The sequence below is a fragment of the Alternaria viburni genome (assembly GCF_023758015.1).
Source record: "Alternaria viburni strain BMP 2772 chromosome Unknown scaffold_5, whole genome shotgun sequence".
In the NCBI taxonomy this organism is placed as follows: Eukaryota; Fungi; Ascomycota; class Dothideomycetes; order Pleosporales; family Pleosporaceae; genus Alternaria; species Alternaria viburni.
The window spans coordinates 1,515,693-1,534,213 of record NW_026055774.1 but is presented as its reverse complement, the minus strand read 5'-3'; the positions used below and the strand labels follow the sequence as shown (position 1 = coordinate 1,534,213).

Sequence of the window (18,521 nt, the reverse complement as noted above, 5' to 3'; positions counted from 1 at the left end):
CGGTGGCAGGGATGCCCAACCTTTACTCCCTATGGCCTTGCTGATCTTCATGGGCCTCGATTGTGCGGAGTTCAAACGAAAAGATCAGCCATAAGACACATTCCAGATCTGGTGAACCTCGGGACAGTCCTACCTTGCGGTAATTATTGCAGGGCACATCCACAGCAATCTCGAACAATCCAACGAAACCCTCAATGGACATCGCCGTGCTCGCCTCGTGACGGTCATCTGCAGTCGGGCTACCTTCCGTGGGTAGCTGTTTCCGCGGAAAACCTGGAAGTCTTGTCACCAATACGACGACGATGATGATGTCCATACCCGGCTGCACCGGGAGACACCTGCTGGGCGAAGGCGTGTTAGTCAGATTGCTTTCTTGGCGTTGTAACATCTGGTGCGTGACGCCCCAGTGTCAGACAGCGAGTAATTTACTGCACTCTGACGTTGCAATCGATCCCGCTACTGCACGACACCGAACTTAGACCGCGACTCACAGTCAGATGTGGGGTATGGGCAACCGCTTCTCAAGATTTGCTTTCGCTTCCATGGATCATATCGATCACCTAGAAAGACGTCTACACTTGTAGTCCGTCCGTCGCGTTCCTCCCGCATGAGCGGATCATCCGCTCCTTGAAAATGATCGCGTCTTGCGCCATCGCAGCGATCACTGTCCGGTCAGCGGCTGCTCCCTGCCATCATCTTCATGCGCAATCTGCCTCGTCGCGATCTTGGCTTCTACTCTGTCTCGGCTCTATTCTTTACGACATCTCTCACTTGGGGTATCATCAGGTACGGTGCTATGGACCAGTCCATAGAGGTCGAAACCACTCAAGTGTCCTGATTATTCTTTCCTCACCTAGCCCAAGGTACAAGTTGGAATAGATGTATCGTCATATCATGTATCGACACGGTTGCCTAGATAGTGCGGATCCAGTCTTTAGGTAGTCGTCATTCGGGACGCCCCGGGAAGGCGTCTATCCTACAGCGAGGAAGCACCGAGCGTTCCGTCTTTCTTTCATCCACCTGAGCGTTTCCATATTAGCTCTATATTATCTCTCGATAGTACTACCGTGGTCTCTCTTACCAAGCGACTAGTTCGGTCGATATGATTGTTGGGCAGCTCGAACCGACAGTTATGTTATGTACGTACACGCGTACTCATCATTATTTGTCCCACCGTGTTCACTCTTCCCAGAAACTTTCGTCATGTATACGTTTCAAATCTCACAACCATACTTACTATACGATCGATTGTTTTTACTGGAAAATGCGTGCGGCTCGGATCAAAGATCGCATGCGTCGCTTGAAGGCCCAGGAATGTCTATCATCAACGCCTTCCTATGGGCAATTCAGGGGGTTAAGTCTGCCCACGGGCATCCAAAATGTTGTACTTCCAGGGATTTGGTGTAATCGTCAGCGTGAGTGAGTGAGCGGTTCTGCCTTAGACCCTGCATACATATGAGTTTATGATGCAGACAGTGGCACCTCCCAGCCTCCTCAAGCTTCGTTGTCTATCGTGGCTATTCTTTCCGTTCGCAATATTCATTCCGGTCTTCACGAGCGCTCAAGCAAGAGATGTTGTTCTAGCCTTCACCCTCTGGCCACAAGGTGGTGTGTTGGGTGAACGATGTTCTGGTACGTCAGTCATGTTTTCTCGCTACCACTTTATTGTGTCTTGCTCATCAAACGACCAGAAGTCCTTACTTCTACATCCTGAAGCACGACACATGAGTCCAGAAACTTCTTTGTAGCTCCACAATAAAGTGATGCGTACCAGACACCGACGACTAATGAGTAGAGGTATCAGGCAGTCGCAGTGGGGCTATGGCCACGTTGAGGCTGTGCATCGCTGTTCACGACCCCGTATCCGAAGGCAACCCCGAGCCGAAGATAATGACCAGTGTCCCAAGGGAATAGTGAGGAGTGCGCATGGATTTCACCATGAACCTCATTCCCGCAGCAGCTGCCGCGTCATGAACCGTGGACGCAATTCCAAATCTTTTCGAGCGCAGTCGAAGGGTTCACGGTGATGGCTTAAAGAGGGCAACGGGTCTGCTCGTGTTCCGGATAGACACTGCTTATCGGCATAAAAAGCCGGTGAGAATACAGTCCTCAGGCGGAAGATCGCACTGTGAGAAAGGACATATATAACATGAATAACGCCTTAGTAATACTGCGACCAAACATTGTTTTGATAGAATCTGGAGTAGTTGACGATGCGAACATTTGATTTCATACCGTGTATACAATCAAGCCTCGATATCATGTCAAGGTAACAGACATATATCGCCTCTCTAGATGAAGTTTTCAAGTTCTTTTTTCATGAAGGATGATACAGAATCAGATGCCGCTGCATACATACCAGTCTTCTTGGATGCTCTAAAGCATATGTATGCCTGTAAGGCACAAGCTTCTGTACATGAGCACAACAGCAATATGTATGAGTTCTTGTTTACAATGATAGACCGACGATGTCTCCAGTGTATACCTGATACAATGTACCGTCTCAATATTTATTAGATTATACGACAAAGTCATAAAAACAATCAAGACATTGTGCTCAACCGTATTGTTATAACAGCTACCTGAATCCATATACTTTGATAGCACCACATCAATATGTACCCCTACGATACCAGCCTGCAATGACATCGAATGGCAAAAACGAACACACAGGATGGCGCGAAGGCAGACACCCCCGAGTCGCGCTATCCACCCTTCTGTGTAGCTAACATATCTAGTCGGAATACATAGTCGTTCTCTATGTGCATGTTGCGCTCTTGACAATCGTGCTCTATCTATTTCCCTTTCTTCTGATAACATGTAGTCCTTGTCTTCCTCTAGAAGAACTTCAATTCGCTGTTGCAATAGAATTATACCTTATCTCCTCTCTTACGAGATCGACATGAGACAGCTGATGGATCGGCCTGTACTCACCTCTTCGCAGAGGTTCCACCAGACATTAGATGTGACCGACAGATCCTGCGTCCAGATCACATGCGGCCACTTTGACAAACAGGATGTTGCAGCCGCCATCATGCTGATGAAAACAAACAGCCTCGATTAGGCGGCGGACTTATTCAAAGGGTGTGGGTAATGTTCAGCGTTTGCGCGTCGATAGCGAGAGGTATAAGCGACGTGTCGAGTCGTCTGGCTATAACAGCTCATCAGTCAACTACAGGATTACATTATGGATCCAGCACAAGGCAAGGCAAGACAGTCAGATGAAGCGGATAGCATAGTAAGAAACGCAGTACGTGTATTCTATATCGCTATTACAGTTACAGAAACTTTTTCTGGACATAAACGCCACCAGCGCCATCATGCAAGGGATTGCTGAATAGGCGCAACCTCAATAGAGGAAAACAAAACAATGCCAGTCTAATGTAGAAGAACCATGCTACCATACTGAAATCGTGTCCATGCATGAAGATCAAAGCTCTGTCCATGGGGTATCAGGGTACGACAGAACCTGAGCAGGTACAGCGGCTTTCCGTCGCACGAGAAATGGGATGAAAGATGAAGCAAGTCCGAAACGATTGCCTCCAACGCCGATAGCAGGTTGGAGAAAGGGTGCTCATCGTTCTGACAATGTGAATAAGCAAGTGCGATGGATAAAGTGATCACCAGCGGCTGTTGCGGATGGGATCGCTGTTACCTCCGGTCCAGCCTGAGATGGGCGTTAGATCTCGCTCGGTGTCGAAGGGACTTCTACCACCTACCACCACGGCCTCCGCCACGGCCTCCACCACGGCCGCGGCCACCTCCCCAGCGACCACCACCACCACCGCCGCCACCGTAGCGGGCCATCTCGTGCAGACGAGGATCAATCTGCTGCTTGGACTCTGTGAGAATCTGGACGAGATCACGAGCTTGCTTGGAGTCTGATGAATCTGTTAGTGAATGGTGTGCAGAGTAGGGTCGAAGATACATACTGTCTGTGGTGAAGAGGGTGATGGCAGTACCGTTAGCGCCAGCACGACCAGTACGACCAATGCGGTGGACATAGTCCTCCGAGTTGTTCGGGTAGTCATAGTTGAACACGTGAGTAATGTTGCGGACATCTTGAAGAGCAAAGGTTAGTGACTGATGAAAGGAACGAGCAAACGACGATCATGATTGGATCGCGTGAAGCTGCAGTATGTTGCATGCAACCGTCTCTGTGCGCTACAACGAATGTCACGGCATCAAGTCCAGTGGGAAGGCTGTGGATGTCTCCTGGTCCAGAAACCCTTGGAAGAGAGTGCGACTTGTGTAAGTCAGATATCTCAAGCAGCTTGCTTCAGTAGTACCTTGGTAATACCAGAAACAGAAGATAGCGAAGACTGAAAGCTTCGCCAGCGTAACCAAGGATCCCTGGGGATCAGATTCGAGAGAGGCAAGCCCTGGACGATGTCATGGGAGCGAGTGTAACGAGCGCACAAGACGACCTAAGCAGAGCACAATGGCAGTTCACGCATAATAATAGTTGGGGAGGTGAGGAGGGGGGAGTGTTGGGGGTTTGCAATCATACCGATACCACGGGAAGCCACGTCGGTGGCAACCATGATGGGGCTCTTGCCCGTCTTGAATTCGTTCAAGACCCAATCACGCTCGTTCTGCTGCTTGTCGCCGTGAATAGCTGGAGATGAGTTAGCGGTGATCAGTTCATGACATGCGGTTTAACTTACAAAGCGCCGGCCAGCCGTCCTGACGAAGGAATCGGGTGATCTCGTCAGCAACGCGCTTGGTACCTGTGAAGATGAGGATCTTGTTGTCCTTGTCGCTCATGATGGTCTCGAGGTGCTTGGCCATGCGGTCACGCTTCTCGAACTCTGTGCAGACCTCGACGATCTGTTGAATGCGGTGGTTGGCAGAGAGATCCATGGAACCAATGTTGACCTGGATCCAGTCCTTCTGGTAGTCGGCAGCAAGCTGGCGAACTTCCTTGGGCCATGTAGCGGACCACATGCAGGTTTGACGGTCAGGGCGAATCTGTCCGATGATCTTGCGGATTTGAGGCTCGAAACCCATGTCAAGCATGCGGTCGGCCTCGTCGAGAACCAGGTAGGTAACACGGCGAAGGTTGGTCTTTCCAGCCTCCAACATGTCGATGAGACGTCCAGGGGTGGCAATGCACACCTCAACACCGCGCGCAAGGTCACGGATCTGGGGACCCTTTGGAACACCTCCGTAGACGCAGGTGTTTCGGATGCGCGAGGACTTTCCGAACTTGCTGATCTCTTGCTGAATCTGGACAGCAAGCTCACGAGTGGGCGCGAGAATGAGGACGATGGGGCCATCGCCGGGGGCGAGGAGAGGCTGAGCGTTGATGTGAACGATGGCAGGAAGACAGTAGGTCAACGTCTTTCCGGAACCGGTCTCGGCAACACCAACAACGTCGCGACCAGAGAGAGCCATGGGCCAACCCTGAGCCTGGATAGCGGTGGGCTTGGCGAAACCCTGGGCCTTGACCTCGTTCATCACGTATGATGGGAAGCCAGCCTCGTCGAAGGTTGTGACGGGCTTGGGAATGTTCTCGCCCTTGACGGTCATCTGGTGCTCCTTGCGGTATTCGGCAACCTCGGCTGCTGAGCGAGCAGTAACAGCGGGATCCTCCTTGTAGAAGGACTTCTCGAACTTGGGCATCGTGTCGAGATCTGGAAAGCGTTAGTGTTGCGCGGAGCCTATACGAGACAATGGAACATACCCCATGATTGCTGCTTCAGGCCCTGGCCGAGTTGCGACATGCGGTCGCCGCCGTCGCGACCACCGCCAAAGCCGCCGCCGCCACCGCCATAACCACCACCTCCTCCACCGTAGCCACCACCGCCGCCGGAGTAGCCACCACCACCGCCGCCGTAGCCGCCGCCACTAGATAGATGTTAGCAGATGTCGCTGAGATGAGATGAGTGACAGAAGGGGGCTTCTACGTTGTCGCATCGAGTAAGCGACCGCCCGCTTCGACTGTGAGACAGCCTGACAGGACGATCGAACTCAGACTGCGCGCAGAATGGAGAGAAAGAATGGTAGCAGATGGAGGGCTGTCCAAGAACCACGACTGTGATGCCGTTCCCGTGTGAAGGGGGTGTATCGTCCTACCCGTACGATGCATAATGGCTTGTCGAGTTGTTGTAAGACCCATATCCAGCGTTGCTGTTTTCGTACCCGTTCGAGTAGCCACGGTCACCACCGCGACCGCCGCCGCCGTATCCACCGCCGCCGCCGCCGTAACCGCCGCCGTAGGAAGACATGATGTGAGAGTGTGTTGTAGAGACTGGCGTCAAGGGGGAACCGATCGAGTAAGGGAGCGTGGGTCGAAGTCTGGAGACTACGAGAAGATATTAGTTGCAGTAGAGCGACTGTAAAAGTGTCGCGTGTTGTGCGATAAAAGAAGCACAAATTGTAGAGTTGCGAGTTGGGGTGAGAGGAAGTCAGAGGGCAGAGCGCGACAGGAAAAGTTGCCTTGCCTCTGTTGCGCTTGCACATTTTTTGAGACGCTAGCGCCGCTAGCACCAGGGTCTCGCCCAGTTGGGTAAGGGCGGAGCTTGCCGTTATCAGCCCGGGGAAGCCACCACGAAAACCGAAGACTATGTCGCCACTGTGGGCCTTGCATCTGGGTGATTGCGAAGCATTTTCCATTGCGACCCGCATATTGCACGCCTAGTGCCTACTTCTCGAAGCAATGCGACAGTGTGAAAGTATACCGATGACGAGACAACCCGATGCTTTCCCATCAGATAGGATACAGTCCTGTGCCCTGGTTCTCACCTTAGCCCATCACCAGCTCTGAGGCCCATGTCCCAGAACCCCTTCTCCATCTATACAGCATTAGCATGTTACCGACTGTCATATTCAGCCTAGCACTCACATTTGTAGCGTGTATGAAGATTTTGGCCAGCTCTTCCACCCGGCTCGGACTCAGTCCCTCGGCATGCTTCTCTACCAGCTCACTGCCCCTCATCATCGCTTCCCTGTACTCTTCTGCCACATACTGCTCAATCCACTTCCAGTACTTGCTTCCCACCCTCACGGTGCTGGGATCTTCGTAGAGACGTTTGGCAATAATGCCGTAACCGATGAGACAAGGCAAAAGCGCAATCTGCAGAGCAAGATAGTCTTGCGACAGGCCGATGTCGAGCACATAACGGGTGTATGCCGTGGTGGCCTGGTCCTCTTCTTCTTCGATGATGTCGGCCTCCGATAGTCCGTACTCTTTACAGAAGTCGATGTGCAGCTTGATCTCTTCCTGGAGGGTGACGACTTGTTGCACGGAGTACCCAATGTCTCTCAGATTGCTAGATTTGTATGCAGACAGCGCGTTCGCTCTTGCAAATTGGACCTTCCTACTAGTCAGTTACTCTCTTCTACACGGGAAATGAATATGTTTCAACATATACTTACTAAGAAGAGGTAGTCCTGCACAAGGTAGTACATGAACTTCTCCACTGGCAATGTCCCAGCGCCCATACTCTGCACGAACTCGTGTTGGGTATATTCCTTCCACGGCTTCTGCACGTCTTCTCGGTCGAGCAGATAGCTAATAAAGTTGCCTGGCGTGAAAGGCAGCATGTACATCGAGTGGAAATGGTTGATGGGGCCGCTTCCCCCTCCCATATCGACAGCTGTCTTGATGCCTGCTTCAACGTACAGATTGGCCTTCTTGACCGCCTTGGCCATCGACATTCCCTCCGCCAGATTACACGCAATAGCGGATGCTAATGAACACCCTGTCCCATGCGTGTTCCTCGACTGCAGATACGGGCTCTCTAGCATTGTGACTCCAGTCTCACCCACGAGGATGTTCAAGACGACTTCCCTCTCGCTGTCGTGCGTGCTGACTACCCGGCCGTGGGTCAATGGTAAATGGCCCCCCTTCAGTAACACCCATTTGGGTCCTAGTGACCGGACATGCTGCGCCATCGAGACGATGTCATCAACATTCTTCGGATCAGGAATATCGTACCCGGCCGTTTGGAGAAGCAAGCGAGCCTCAGGAAGGTTTGGTGTGAGAAGCGTCGTGTGAGGCAGAAGGTGTTGAATCAGGGTTTCGATGGCTGATTCGGGAAGGAGCTGTGAGCCAGATGTTGACACCATTACCTGTTCAAGTAGTCAGCACAGCACGGAGCTCGTTTTGGTTCATATAAAGGGATCTAGAATGAAATCTGAGACGTACAGGATCAACGATACTGGTGTTGATCTCATGTCTCTTCAAAGCATCCGCAGCGACCATAATGGTCTCAGCAGATGCAAGCATGCCTGTATCTTATCAGCACATTCACCAAAGAATGGTGTCTCTCTGAATGTCATCATACCTGTCTTGACCACATCCACGCCCACATCTTCACAGACAGCATCGATCTGCTTCCGCACAAAGTCCGGCGGGGTATGGTGGATGTCCTGGACGCCTAGTGTGTTCTGGGCTGTCAAAGCAGTCGTAGCCGTCATAGCATAACAGCCATGCGCTGCAATGACCTTCTGATCTGCTTCTAGTCCGCTGTTGGCGTGGCAGCATGGTTAGTGGTGTGTGGCTGATGAAGGGCGGATGCATGCACGCGTACGTACGCCCCACCCGAACTGTCCGAGCCAGCGATTACTAGAATGCGTCTGGGTGCCATTGTCGGTCGAGAAGAGTATGCAGGCGTTGCTTCACTATCGTCTGGATATAACATGGTAAGATCCCCTACATCGTTTTCTCTAGACAACCCTGGAGCCCCACCATCCGCAAATACGCGTACGCGAGATCCACGTCATCGACTCGCACCTTTGATGCTGTCGCAGGCCGTGGAAGCTGCGCAGCCGACGCTGTGGAAGGTTGCACAAATTCGTACACCTGTGCGCGTGCTGCCTTTGACATCCTGGATGATATCCAGTGTTCTATCAATTATACCTAGGTCAGCTTTGAAGGAATCCATTTCCTAATATTGAAAATTCGGTAGATCAGCGTAAGCAGAAGAAGCCTTGCCAGGCATCTTCAGTAACGTAAAAGTCTGAGCACATTGAGTCGCTTCTGTAAACAAGCAAGCATCTCATGGACCGGCCACGCCGACCCGCAGGTATCAAGCCACCATCGCCATCACGAACCCCAAGAGTACCATGTGCCTCATCGCGCAACAGAGGAAACCATTTCGATGCATCTTTCTTCTTTGCCTCTTCTAAAGCGTACTACACATCTGTGTATGATGCAGTTGGATAGCTGTAGTTCATGCACGTGTTCTTCAGGATGTTCAGCGTCCCGTTCAATCGACCAGTCTAGTGAACTAGTACATTATACTTGCGACTTCTCTCATTTGTGACATTATGTGCGAAACAGCAATAATGCTGTGATGTGTGCGCGAAGGTTAACAAACATTTCCTCCCTCGGAGTACCACACTTCCGGCAGTTTAATCTTAACGGCTCCATTGCAACCTTACCACAAGTCTCAGAGTTGATAGCCTCCATGATCTTGCGGAAAGACAGGAGATACACTAGTTGAGACGGTGCATAAGATCTGATAAGCCGCTGGCATCGGAGATGCGAATGTATACCCATTGCGACAGCTGGAACTTGCTTTGGGCCTTGAACAGCCACTTCGTGCAATATGCGGTCGTCAGTGTCAGGCGACTACCACAGTCCTTTGATCTGCGATACACGTTGCGTAGGCTCAAACACTTCATTGCTGTCCGCCGTATTCGTCTTCGACACACCACCACTGTCCGTGAATGTTGGAAAAGCTGCAGCATCGTTGTTGGCATTCGCGTCCCATCCCAGAGTCTCTTCCTTATCATAGTCTACCGGCGCCCAGGCTGCGTCCTCATCCTCCGGTACGAAGAGGCTTTCCGAATCGTCACGGGCAGGTTGTGCTTGCAGTGCCGAGACTTGACGAGATCCTGGATTCCGCACTCGGCCAGAGGCATCGCGTCGCGATGCTGGTTGCACAGGCGGTGGCATATTAGATCGGAAGCTGCGACTCTGTCCACGCTCCGCAGTTGTGGTTGAGGTCGTGCGAGAGGTTTGTCTGCTGCTCATTGCGTGCGTCGCAGGTGTTGGCGCAGATGGAGCGGCGGTGTGGTTGCCAGAAGTCATTAGCGTAAACTCACAGAGCAGCCCATCGCTTCCATAGCTGAACTGGAGTGGACGCGCTGGCTGGGAGTAAAATGCCTTTAAGCTTGTCTTGATTGTGTCTGCATGGACGACTATTGCCTTGAAATCCTTGACGTTGATGATGATGTGCATACCCGCCTGCACAGTAAATTCCTCGAAGTCGGAAGTATTGACTGCGACGGCTGTGACAAGTGGATGCTTCAGGATTTCCTTCCCGTTCGAGATCTTTTCTGTGTAGCTCTTAAATACGCAGCGTCCGTCTTCACTCGCAAAGATATCGAGCATTTCGGTCTTGGTACCAAAATATTCAGCGTACTCCTTCACAGCCCCGGAGTGCATGCTCCACCTGTTTTTCGCCGCGTTGCGATCGAACAGTGCATGCATGACGTCCACGGCTTCATATGTGAGCTTGTAGGTCTTGATGACACCCTGGTTGCAGATCATCTTGACGATGAATCGACATTGCGCCTCGGTTTCCCGCTCTTGCACACTGACTTCACAGCGATCGATCGCACCATCACGCCCTAGCGGGTCGTACAAGCGACTTTTGAAGACCGATAAGAGCGCTTTGGTGTACATACTGCACGTGAAGCGGCCGTCAGGACCGCCATAAGTCGGCACACATTCATAGCTGGCGAAGAAATGTCGACCGTCTAATGTGATGGCGGCGTATGCGGATTTGGAAGAGTTGAGAGCGGTAAATGTGAACTGACGCAAGAGGTATGAGATGCCGGACTGACTAGAAGGAAGAGCGGCAAACCTACCTTTTCGCGACGCGCTTCAATGGCTACAGTCTCGCTGAACTTGCCGAGGCAAACAAGCAGATCGTGAACCTTAGACGCTGCCTCGGGCGTCAGGGTGAAGTTGAGGACAACCATTTTGCCTTCGTGCGACTGCTCGCATCGTCGCAGGGTGTTTGGGTGGGATCGCGACGAGCCCCGGCGACCGAAAGCGGGAAGAGCGCGTCAAACACGCGCTAGCGCATTGACATCATCGCGCCTACTCTCATGGGCGCCCATCCATTCACCTTTCCTAGGAGCACGATATCAGCCCTCCTTAGTGCAAACAAAATGACTCAGTCAGCGCTGCCTGATGATATTCTGCATCTCCTATGTGAAGAGCTTGCGAATCAAGAACAGTTCGACACACTCTTCAACTGTGCTTGCGCCAGCCGTGCTCTCGCCGTACCTGCATTAACTCATCTGTACAAGTATGTCGCATTGGCCTCGCTGCTTTATCGTCAATTTACTGACACGATCGTTAGATCTCATCATCTCGCTCCTGTTCGAGGTGGAGGAGAAGATCTCTATGGCTTACCAGCTGCCACCAAGCTTCTCACGATCCAAAAATGGTACGTAACTTTTACCGTACGAACTGTATGAGAGAGAGACTGACTTCTTACACCCATCTTTAGGTCCATTCTTTGGCGATCAATTGTCGCATCTGCACTCGATGTCACACTATTCCCATACTGCCGTTATATCAAATCGCTAGACTTTCGGGATCTGGGATATCTCCTCGATGACGACCAATTCCGTGCGAAAGTTTCCAAGTCAGTACAGCTTCGATGTCAGACATCACCAACTCTGATTGTAAAATAGGCAATTCTTCTCTGGGCCGTTGAAGCAGTTCGAGAAGACTGAGACAGGGACGAACATCAAAGGCAGAAAGTATACTCGGATCAAGACAGCGGATATCATCGACGCGATTGGTGAAGGTTTGATAAATGCGCGAAGCTGTTCAGTACGATACTAACGTGGTTCAGTGGTCACACAGCATACTCCAACCCTGGAGATCATCAGCGGTGAACGTAAGTACATCCTTCCTCTCAACATTCGGATATGAGCTAACTATACTAGTCCAGCCTGGTGCTCTGGTACGATGGACGCCCCGGCTTCCTCGACTACAGAGCCTTGAGCTGTGGGACGGAAAGCCTCTAGAAGACGAACTGGTTCATGCATCTATCTACGACCACTGTCCGCAGTTCAAATCTCTTATGATCTATACCTGGGTCTCAGAAGACAATGATCACAAGTTCGCCAAATTCCTCTCCTCCATGCGACCGAACACGCTCCAAACACTCCAAACCATCAGCGACGTCAAGGCCGGTGCCGAGTCACTACTAGCTCTCAATCACCATGGGAACTCATTAGAAGATCTGAGACTGTGCGTTTCGAACGAGTCAATACCGCACCTCTCGCTACTACAAGGATGTACGGCTTTAAGAACGCTACGCATTGAGGACATCCATGGTACTGTAGACTTGGAAGCGACGGAACATGACGTCTTCCTCGAGACGACTGCCTGGTTACGCAAATGTTCAGATCTACAACGCCTCAGCTTCTCGAAAATGCAATCCGGAGCCGCACTCATCACGCCCGTACTGCTCGAAGAGAAGATACAACTCAGCAGCCTAGAGATAGACTCGTACACGCTAAAAGATCACAAGACGTTCCATCAGGCTCTTGTACACCAGCAGTCTTCTTTAAGGGTGCTCTTCCTGAGTGGCGATACCGATGGCATGTTTCGAGATGATCTGGATATTCTCGTGGACTCTTTGAAGCAATTGACAGAGCTGCGAGATCTGCACCTTATTCTTCCGGAGGTGCTGCGGGATGAACATCTCGTCACCATTCTCGCTGAGCTCACAATGCTGGAGGATTTGTACGTAAGCGGCCTGGAGCTCAACGACATTGTGCTTCCTCACCTCGCCAGCTTGCCAAATCTACGTACTGTTACCATCTCCGGTATATCCAAATTCACCATGGATGGTCTACTGGACTTTGTATCGAGACTCGGACCGGGTAATCAGGCCATCCGTGTCTCGATAGACATGGCAGACACGGATACGCTGCTCTCGGAAGAGGAGTTGACGCTGGTAAGGGATAATCTTGCGGAGAAGGCTGGTGGTACGTTGGAGTACATGGCACTTCGAGGTATGTATCTGCGCGATGAGCAGGCGACAAACAAGATGGCATACTGACCACATGCGCCTAGATCCGAATGTTCCGGAGTTCGAAAGCGACTCCGACTGAGGCTTGTTCTTTGCACTGTTCACGATACTGCGATTGAAGCTGGGCAATTCGGCTTGTCTGTTGGATAAAGGATGTGAAAGAGGCTTCTGGCAAGACATGCTCAGGGCTGGAATAGCTTCTCCAAGTACAATGATGAAGATAATAAGGGACTTGTTCCTCGTCCTCTCTCAACCTAGAAGAAAAACATGACTGAACTTTTTGAAAGCAAAACAAGTAGATCAGAAGAACAACCCGATGAGCCATGACATACTCAGTCCATGTCAGTATCGCTATCTTCTTGACTCTGATCAATGCATTTCTTCAGCGCCAGAATCCTCCGCTCGTAAACGTCTCGCTGCAACTCTGGGAAGTGTTGCAGCAGCTCAATGAAGCTCGACCTCAAGTGGTCATCCCTGAGGTATGGCCACCAGTTTTCCGCAATGTATACGGCCAAATGTTCCTTGAGATATTCATGGGAGATTGATGTTGTATCCTGTGCGAAAACATGTCGACAGAACACCAATATTTCCAACTTCCCCGGCTTTATGCCCTTCAGCTTCTCAGCGACATGTTCCAGCATGTCCCACATACCCAAAACCTCCGCGGTGATCCACGCCGCAACACATTGTGCAAAGGCTTCGTTCGCTTCCTCACCCTCTTGCGGGTTCCGATGACCAAATCCATCACTTTCTAGGTATTCTGCGATAAATGTGAAGTCTTCGGGGTTAATGTCGACAAGAGCAGGGTGTTTGAGCTCCCACATCCCGGCGTCATTGTGGTCGATCAGGAGGAGGCCCTGCTTGGAGTCTCTGAAGTATGGACGGTCCCACAGACACGATATTTGCAGGTTATAGACTTCTTGGTCAGGCCCGACCAATACTTGTACGAATTCCTTGCTTTCTGAGCTAGATTCTGTTAGCTGAGAGGGTATGAGAGATTGATAGGAGACTCACAGCTCGCCCTCGATGGTATCGCTGATTGGTTCTTTCCGACCACGTCCCACGCCACCAAGCTGATGGTCGAGGAAGCCTACCTGTTGAAAGTGTCTCTGTCTCGATTCGGCCGTTCTTACCTCAGTCGAGTTATGGGCGCTGCTGTCGTCCGTTAGGTCTATTGGCGTGTCTCTGCGCATATTCAACCGATCTTGTGGGGATGGTACGGCCTGAAGTTGTCCATGGTCTCTTGAGGGCTGCGATGAGCTGGCGGCAGGTCTCGACGGTGCTTCCCATGCATTCAAGATCGTATCTGGAGCTCTGCTGGAGCCGGAGACGACAGAAACGCGACGATTGGCTGGGAACCGCGCAGGTTTTGATGGCGACTGTGATGAAGTCGGTGGATGTGAGAAGCTGTTCGCAATTCGCCCTTTCGACCGATTACCATAGAATTCTTTGCGGCTCTGCCGGAGAGCCTGTCTCATTTCTGGATCTGAGTCTGAATCATCGCCCGAGTCGTTCATGTTAGTGTCCGAGCCCGAAGCCTCGTTGGCTAGATTCATCAGTTGCTTTCGCCATTGATCAATGCCCATATGCTCATCAAGTGCTTTGCTCGCCATCTCATATGCATCACCAAGTCCTGGCGTGATTTCGATAACCTCTTCGTGCGTGTAGGGCGTGAAAGGGTCGTACTCCCTCATGTCTGCGGCATGCGCCCAGCGACTTGTCGAGTTAGCAGGGTCAAGACATTGTTCAAGCTTCAAGTTCCTTACAAGACCAGATCCTCGCCCATCAGTAAGACCAGAGTTGATTTCCCATGTGGACGAGTTCCCAACACGTCCCCCGGTGCCATATTGTCGTCGCAAATGACCGCCGGCCATAGCGGGAAGAATAAACCAGGAGTCCTATACTGCACCATATCGCCTGGCGATAGCCGCATCGTGATGGCCTTGATTATGTGATGTGGGGTCGTTTGTTTGGGGAGTGACAGATAGGAATGAGAGCTGGTGAGCGACAGTTGTGTGACAGCTGTAGATCGAATTTCAACCTATTGGGAGGAGGAAGAATTGAGCAGTGTTGTATGTGAGCGTCAAAACGAAGCCTGACATAACTAGACATCGTGTGGATACGTTCCCAGGGTAAAGGTGGGCTTCGGTGAGGGCCATCATGCCAGGTGAAAGACGAAAACAGACCCTCACGCGCGACAAGTCCCTCATAACCATTATCAGACCGAAACATGATGAGGCTAGGGCTTATGAGTCGTGTGCCGCTATTTGAAAGTGTCGTGTGTTGTTATGGTCAAGTAGCAGAGAGGGATGCGGAGTTCATAGCTCACATCTCGGAGGTTGACTAAGCTGCCCGCAACAGCGAAGCCAAGGACATCTGGCTTCAACATCTCGACCACGAATTCCCCGACGCGCAAGTCGCCGCGCCGCCCACCCCTACACATATCCCCGAATACGCCTGCGGTGAATTCATATTCTCAAGACGCGAGTCTACGACCCGGTCGCGCGCCCCACGTCCCACTCCACGATCAACGAGCGCACCTCTACCTCCAACCTTCGCATCAGCATTCCCGATCCGCAGCTATGTTGGGCCTTGCGAATATGCAGCCGCGGCAACTCGCCGCACAAGTCCTGAACTTCGCGCTCGTCCTCTCAACCGCCTTCATGATGTGGAAAGGACTGTCCGTGGTCTCCGACTCGCCCTCGCCTATTGTCGTCGTTCTGTCGGGATCCATGGAGCCTGCGTTCCAACGAGGAGATCTGCTGTTCCTGTGGAACCGGGGCGCAGATACACAAGTGGGCGAAATTGTGGTGTACAACGTTAAGGGCAAAGACATCCCGATCGTGCATCGCGTTGTGAGGAGATATGGAGGAGGGTGAGTCGCGCTCTTTCCCTTTCGCTGTGACTGAGGTTCTCAATGAGGGTTGGAGAAGTCAAGATCAGCTCGCAGGTTTTCAGACGTTACCACAAAGCTCACGCTGACCCAACTACTAGCAAAACACCCCTCCGCCTCCTGACCAAGGGCGACAACAACCTCGCGGACGACACCGAACTCTACGCCGCCGGCCAATCCTTCCTGAACCGCAAAGAAGATGTCATCGGAAGCGTCGTCGGCTTCATACCCTTTGTTGGATACGTTACCATTCTGCTGAGCGAGCATCCATGGCTGAAGCAGGTCATGTTAGGCATGATGGGTGTGATGGTGGTTTTACAAAGAGAGTAGTGCTTGCGGATTTGCATTGGGTACCTTTCACGTTCGAACGATATCTTAGCAAAAGGTGGATGAAAAAGATACGTGGGAACGATGTGGTTGGTCTCCCCCTTGACTACCATGATCTATGTGTTTCTACTGTCGGGAGGCGGCAAAGCTAGGCGTTCAAATCATACCCAGACAGTGTTCAATATTTACTAAAGTCGAAGAGTTATACCAGCCATCCAGCTTTCATCCAGCTACGTTCTTTAGACCGTAGACAAGCGCCTCACGCGCATCTTGCATTCACTAGTGAGCACATCTAAGCACACTTCAGGAATTTATTTCCTAACAAGAGATTAATCGCCTGCACCTTCCCAATGCTTCCCAAAATGACGTTCACCTACCTTCCGTCTACATCACTAAGACTTCACTCCCACGCGACACCCCCGGCAAAAAACACACCCCACCTTCCGTAAAAGAGCGGCAAAAAGAAAGCAATGCGCCGTACGGGGTTTGACTGTTCAATGTTAGCGGCATGGTTCGAATTGATGCATGGTTTGGCATCCTACACCCGTGATCCCCGCCTGGTCCTTCGTCCGATGTACGATGGGAAGGCGATAGCATACCACTAGCCCAACGGCGCTTTGATGCAATGATCGATTGATGGCATAGGAACGAGTTAGAGACATTATGTAGGCGACTTGAGATAGAGTGAGTGGATTGAGGGGGTGGGGTCCGGGAAAGTGTGGTTGTGAAGCCAGGGAAACAACCCCTACCGTGAATGCGGGCACCCGGTTCGGCGGTGTGAGGAAACGTCAAAGACCTGTCGCTAGAGGGCCAACTTCTGGTTGCTACGAACGGAAGGGTCTATCACGCCGTCATGGCCTGCTTTTGACAGCAGGTAAGACACAAACTTCAACGTCAGGGGCTGACCTGGGACCTGAGCTACTATCAGCATGCGTAGTGCTACGCCCAAGCCTGATCGCATCAACATCACGGTCACACAGCAGAGGAAACATTGTAGAAGCAGCAAAGACTTTCCATACCGCAATTGCTAGTGTACATAGACTTGGTCATGAGCTTCGTGATGTTCCTTTCACGACGTCGAGGGGAAGACGCCCAAACATCATGACCGCCCGCCATCAGCGTGGTTTGCACTGACCGCCAGCGTCCTTTTCGAAATGAACCACAGATTGGCTAGCCGAAGACCTTCCTCCGCGAGAGATAACGAACCCATTAAGAAGTAGGAAGATCACAAATGAAATCGAGACAGGCTTGGTAGCCCGAGCCGCCCATGACAAGACATCTTCAACGCTGTTGGTGGAAGCACGAATGAGGCGATTGCCTCTACTCGGACTCCTCCTCTTCTTCCTCGGCGTTCTGGTGATGGTTAGTCAACTTATCATCAATTTGAAGTGCATGCATGAACATACCTGGTAGGCGGCCTTCTCCTCCTCGTACCGCTTCTTATCGGCGGCAGCCTTGGCCTCGTAGGGAGTGCGCTGCTTCTCGTTCAGGGCCTTCCACTTCTCGCCAAGAACCTTGCCGACCTCGCCTGTTCCATGTTAGAGGGGAGTCAAAGACGGAGAAAGAGCGCAAACATACCGAACTTGATACCGGGGTTGTCCTCACGGACCTTCTCGCGCTGCTCGTTGGCGAAGAACATGTATGCGGAAAGACCACGCTTGGGCGCGTTGGGGTCTGCTGGAGTCAGTGCCCGAGTCTGCAGATGCACGTGAGCTGCTTACCCTTCTTCTTCTTGCCGCCGTCAGCCTTGGACTTAGGCGCGGCCTTGCGGGTGGTCTTCTCCTTGGGCATAGTGGTGGTTGAGTGGTGTATATGGCTGTGGTTCCTTGTTAGCTGCTGATTGGGTTGCAAGCAGCGAGTAGGTAAGAGTAGCGTGGCAGGAAGGCACAATGGCTGCTGGTGAGATTGAGAATACGAGTATAGGCCACAGCTAGTGTCCTCGCCTGCAAACGGAGTAGTGTTGTGGTGAGTGGGTAATGGTGGTGCAGCGCTGCTATGCGCGTGAGGTGACGCGGTCGCAAAACACCACAACACAACGCGATGATGCGCGATTTTCGGGTAAGAGAAGGTGTGGGTACTTACAGAAGCAGCTAGATGGGAGTAAATTGGAAGTGTTGACTGAGGTCTGTTTTGCGGTCAGTAGGCGCGTGGCAGTGGGTGCTGGCGACGGCGATGAAGAATCGACTGAAGGCAATGACGTTCAGAAGACGGAAGAAAGAAGGCTGGGAGAGTCCTGGTTGGGCCAATTGGACCGGGGAAACGCGTGGAAAAAGGGTGTGGTTGCGAAA

General features: G+C 51.8%; 7 protein-coding genes across 7 annotated transcripts; 2 read left to right on the top strand and 5 right to left on the bottom strand.

The window, feature by feature from the left end:
• Positions 1–3,620: 3,620 nt before the first annotated feature.
• On the bottom strand, positions 3,621–6,230 carry DBP2 (ATP-dependent RNA helicase dbp2; the record flags this gene model as incomplete). Its single annotated transcript, XM_049352303.1, has 7 exons — positions 3,621–3,667; positions 3,720–3,881; positions 3,933–4,061; positions 4,511–4,618; positions 4,668–5,636; positions 5,687–5,850; positions 6,145–6,230. 7 exons carry the CDS (start codon positions 6,228–6,230, stop codon positions 3,621–3,623), a joined length of 1,665 nt encoding a protein of 554 aa, XP_049213774.1.
• Positions 6,231–6,743: 513 nt separating this feature from the next.
• On the bottom strand, positions 6,744–8,594 carry J4E79_003408 (uncharacterized protein; the record flags this gene model as incomplete). The annotated part of the gene is made up of 6 exons (XM_049352302.1): positions 6,744–6,797; positions 6,848–7,318; positions 7,381–8,076; positions 8,153–8,235; positions 8,292–8,473; positions 8,542–8,594. The coding sequence occupies 6 exons, from the start codon at positions 8,592–8,594 to the stop codon at positions 6,744–6,746; spliced, it is 1,539 nt and encodes a 512-aa protein (XP_049213773.1).
• Positions 8,595–9,580: 986 nt separating this feature from the next.
• Positions 9,581–10,938, bottom strand: J4E79_003407 (uncharacterized protein; the record flags this gene model as incomplete). The annotated part of the gene is made up of 2 exons (XM_049352301.1): positions 9,581–10,768; positions 10,825–10,938. The coding sequence occupies 2 exons, from the start codon at positions 10,936–10,938 to the stop codon at positions 9,581–9,583; spliced, it is 1,302 nt and encodes a 433-aa protein (XP_049213772.1).
• A 192-nt stretch (positions 10,939–11,130) lies between these two features.
• Positions 11,131–13,095, top strand: J4E79_003406 (uncharacterized protein; the record flags this gene model as incomplete). Its single annotated transcript, XM_049352300.1, has 7 exons — positions 11,131–11,270; positions 11,325–11,411; positions 11,475–11,612; positions 11,662–11,777; positions 11,826–11,870; positions 11,920–12,996; positions 13,058–13,095. 7 exons carry the CDS (start codon positions 11,131–11,133, stop codon positions 13,093–13,095), a joined length of 1,641 nt encoding a protein of 546 aa, XP_049213771.1.
• A 250-nt stretch (positions 13,096–13,345) lies between these two features.
• Positions 13,346–14,707, bottom strand: J4E79_003405 (uncharacterized protein; the record flags this gene model as incomplete). The annotated part of the gene is made up of 3 exons (XM_049352299.1): positions 13,346–13,979; positions 14,028–14,107; positions 14,147–14,707. The coding sequence occupies 3 exons, from the start codon at positions 14,705–14,707 to the stop codon at positions 13,346–13,348; spliced, it is 1,275 nt and encodes a 424-aa protein (XP_049213770.1).
• An 888-nt stretch (positions 14,708–15,595) lies between these two features.
• Positions 15,596–16,236, top strand: SEC11 (Signal peptidase complex catalytic subunit; the record flags this gene model as incomplete). The annotated part of the gene is made up of 2 exons (XM_049352298.1): positions 15,596–15,888; positions 16,008–16,236. 2 exons carry the CDS (start codon positions 15,596–15,598, stop codon positions 16,234–16,236), a joined length of 522 nt encoding a protein of 173 aa, XP_049213769.1.
• A 1,317-nt stretch (positions 16,237–17,553) lies between these two features.
• NHP6 (Non-histone chromosomal protein 6) lies at positions 17,554–18,024 on the bottom strand (the record flags this gene model as incomplete). The annotated part of the gene is made up of 4 exons (XM_049352297.1): positions 17,554–17,586; positions 17,640–17,761; positions 17,812–17,907; positions 17,955–18,024. 4 exons carry the CDS (start codon positions 18,022–18,024, stop codon positions 17,554–17,556), a joined length of 321 nt encoding a protein of 106 aa, XP_049213768.1.
• Between the last annotated feature and the right edge of the window lie 497 nt (positions 18,025–18,521).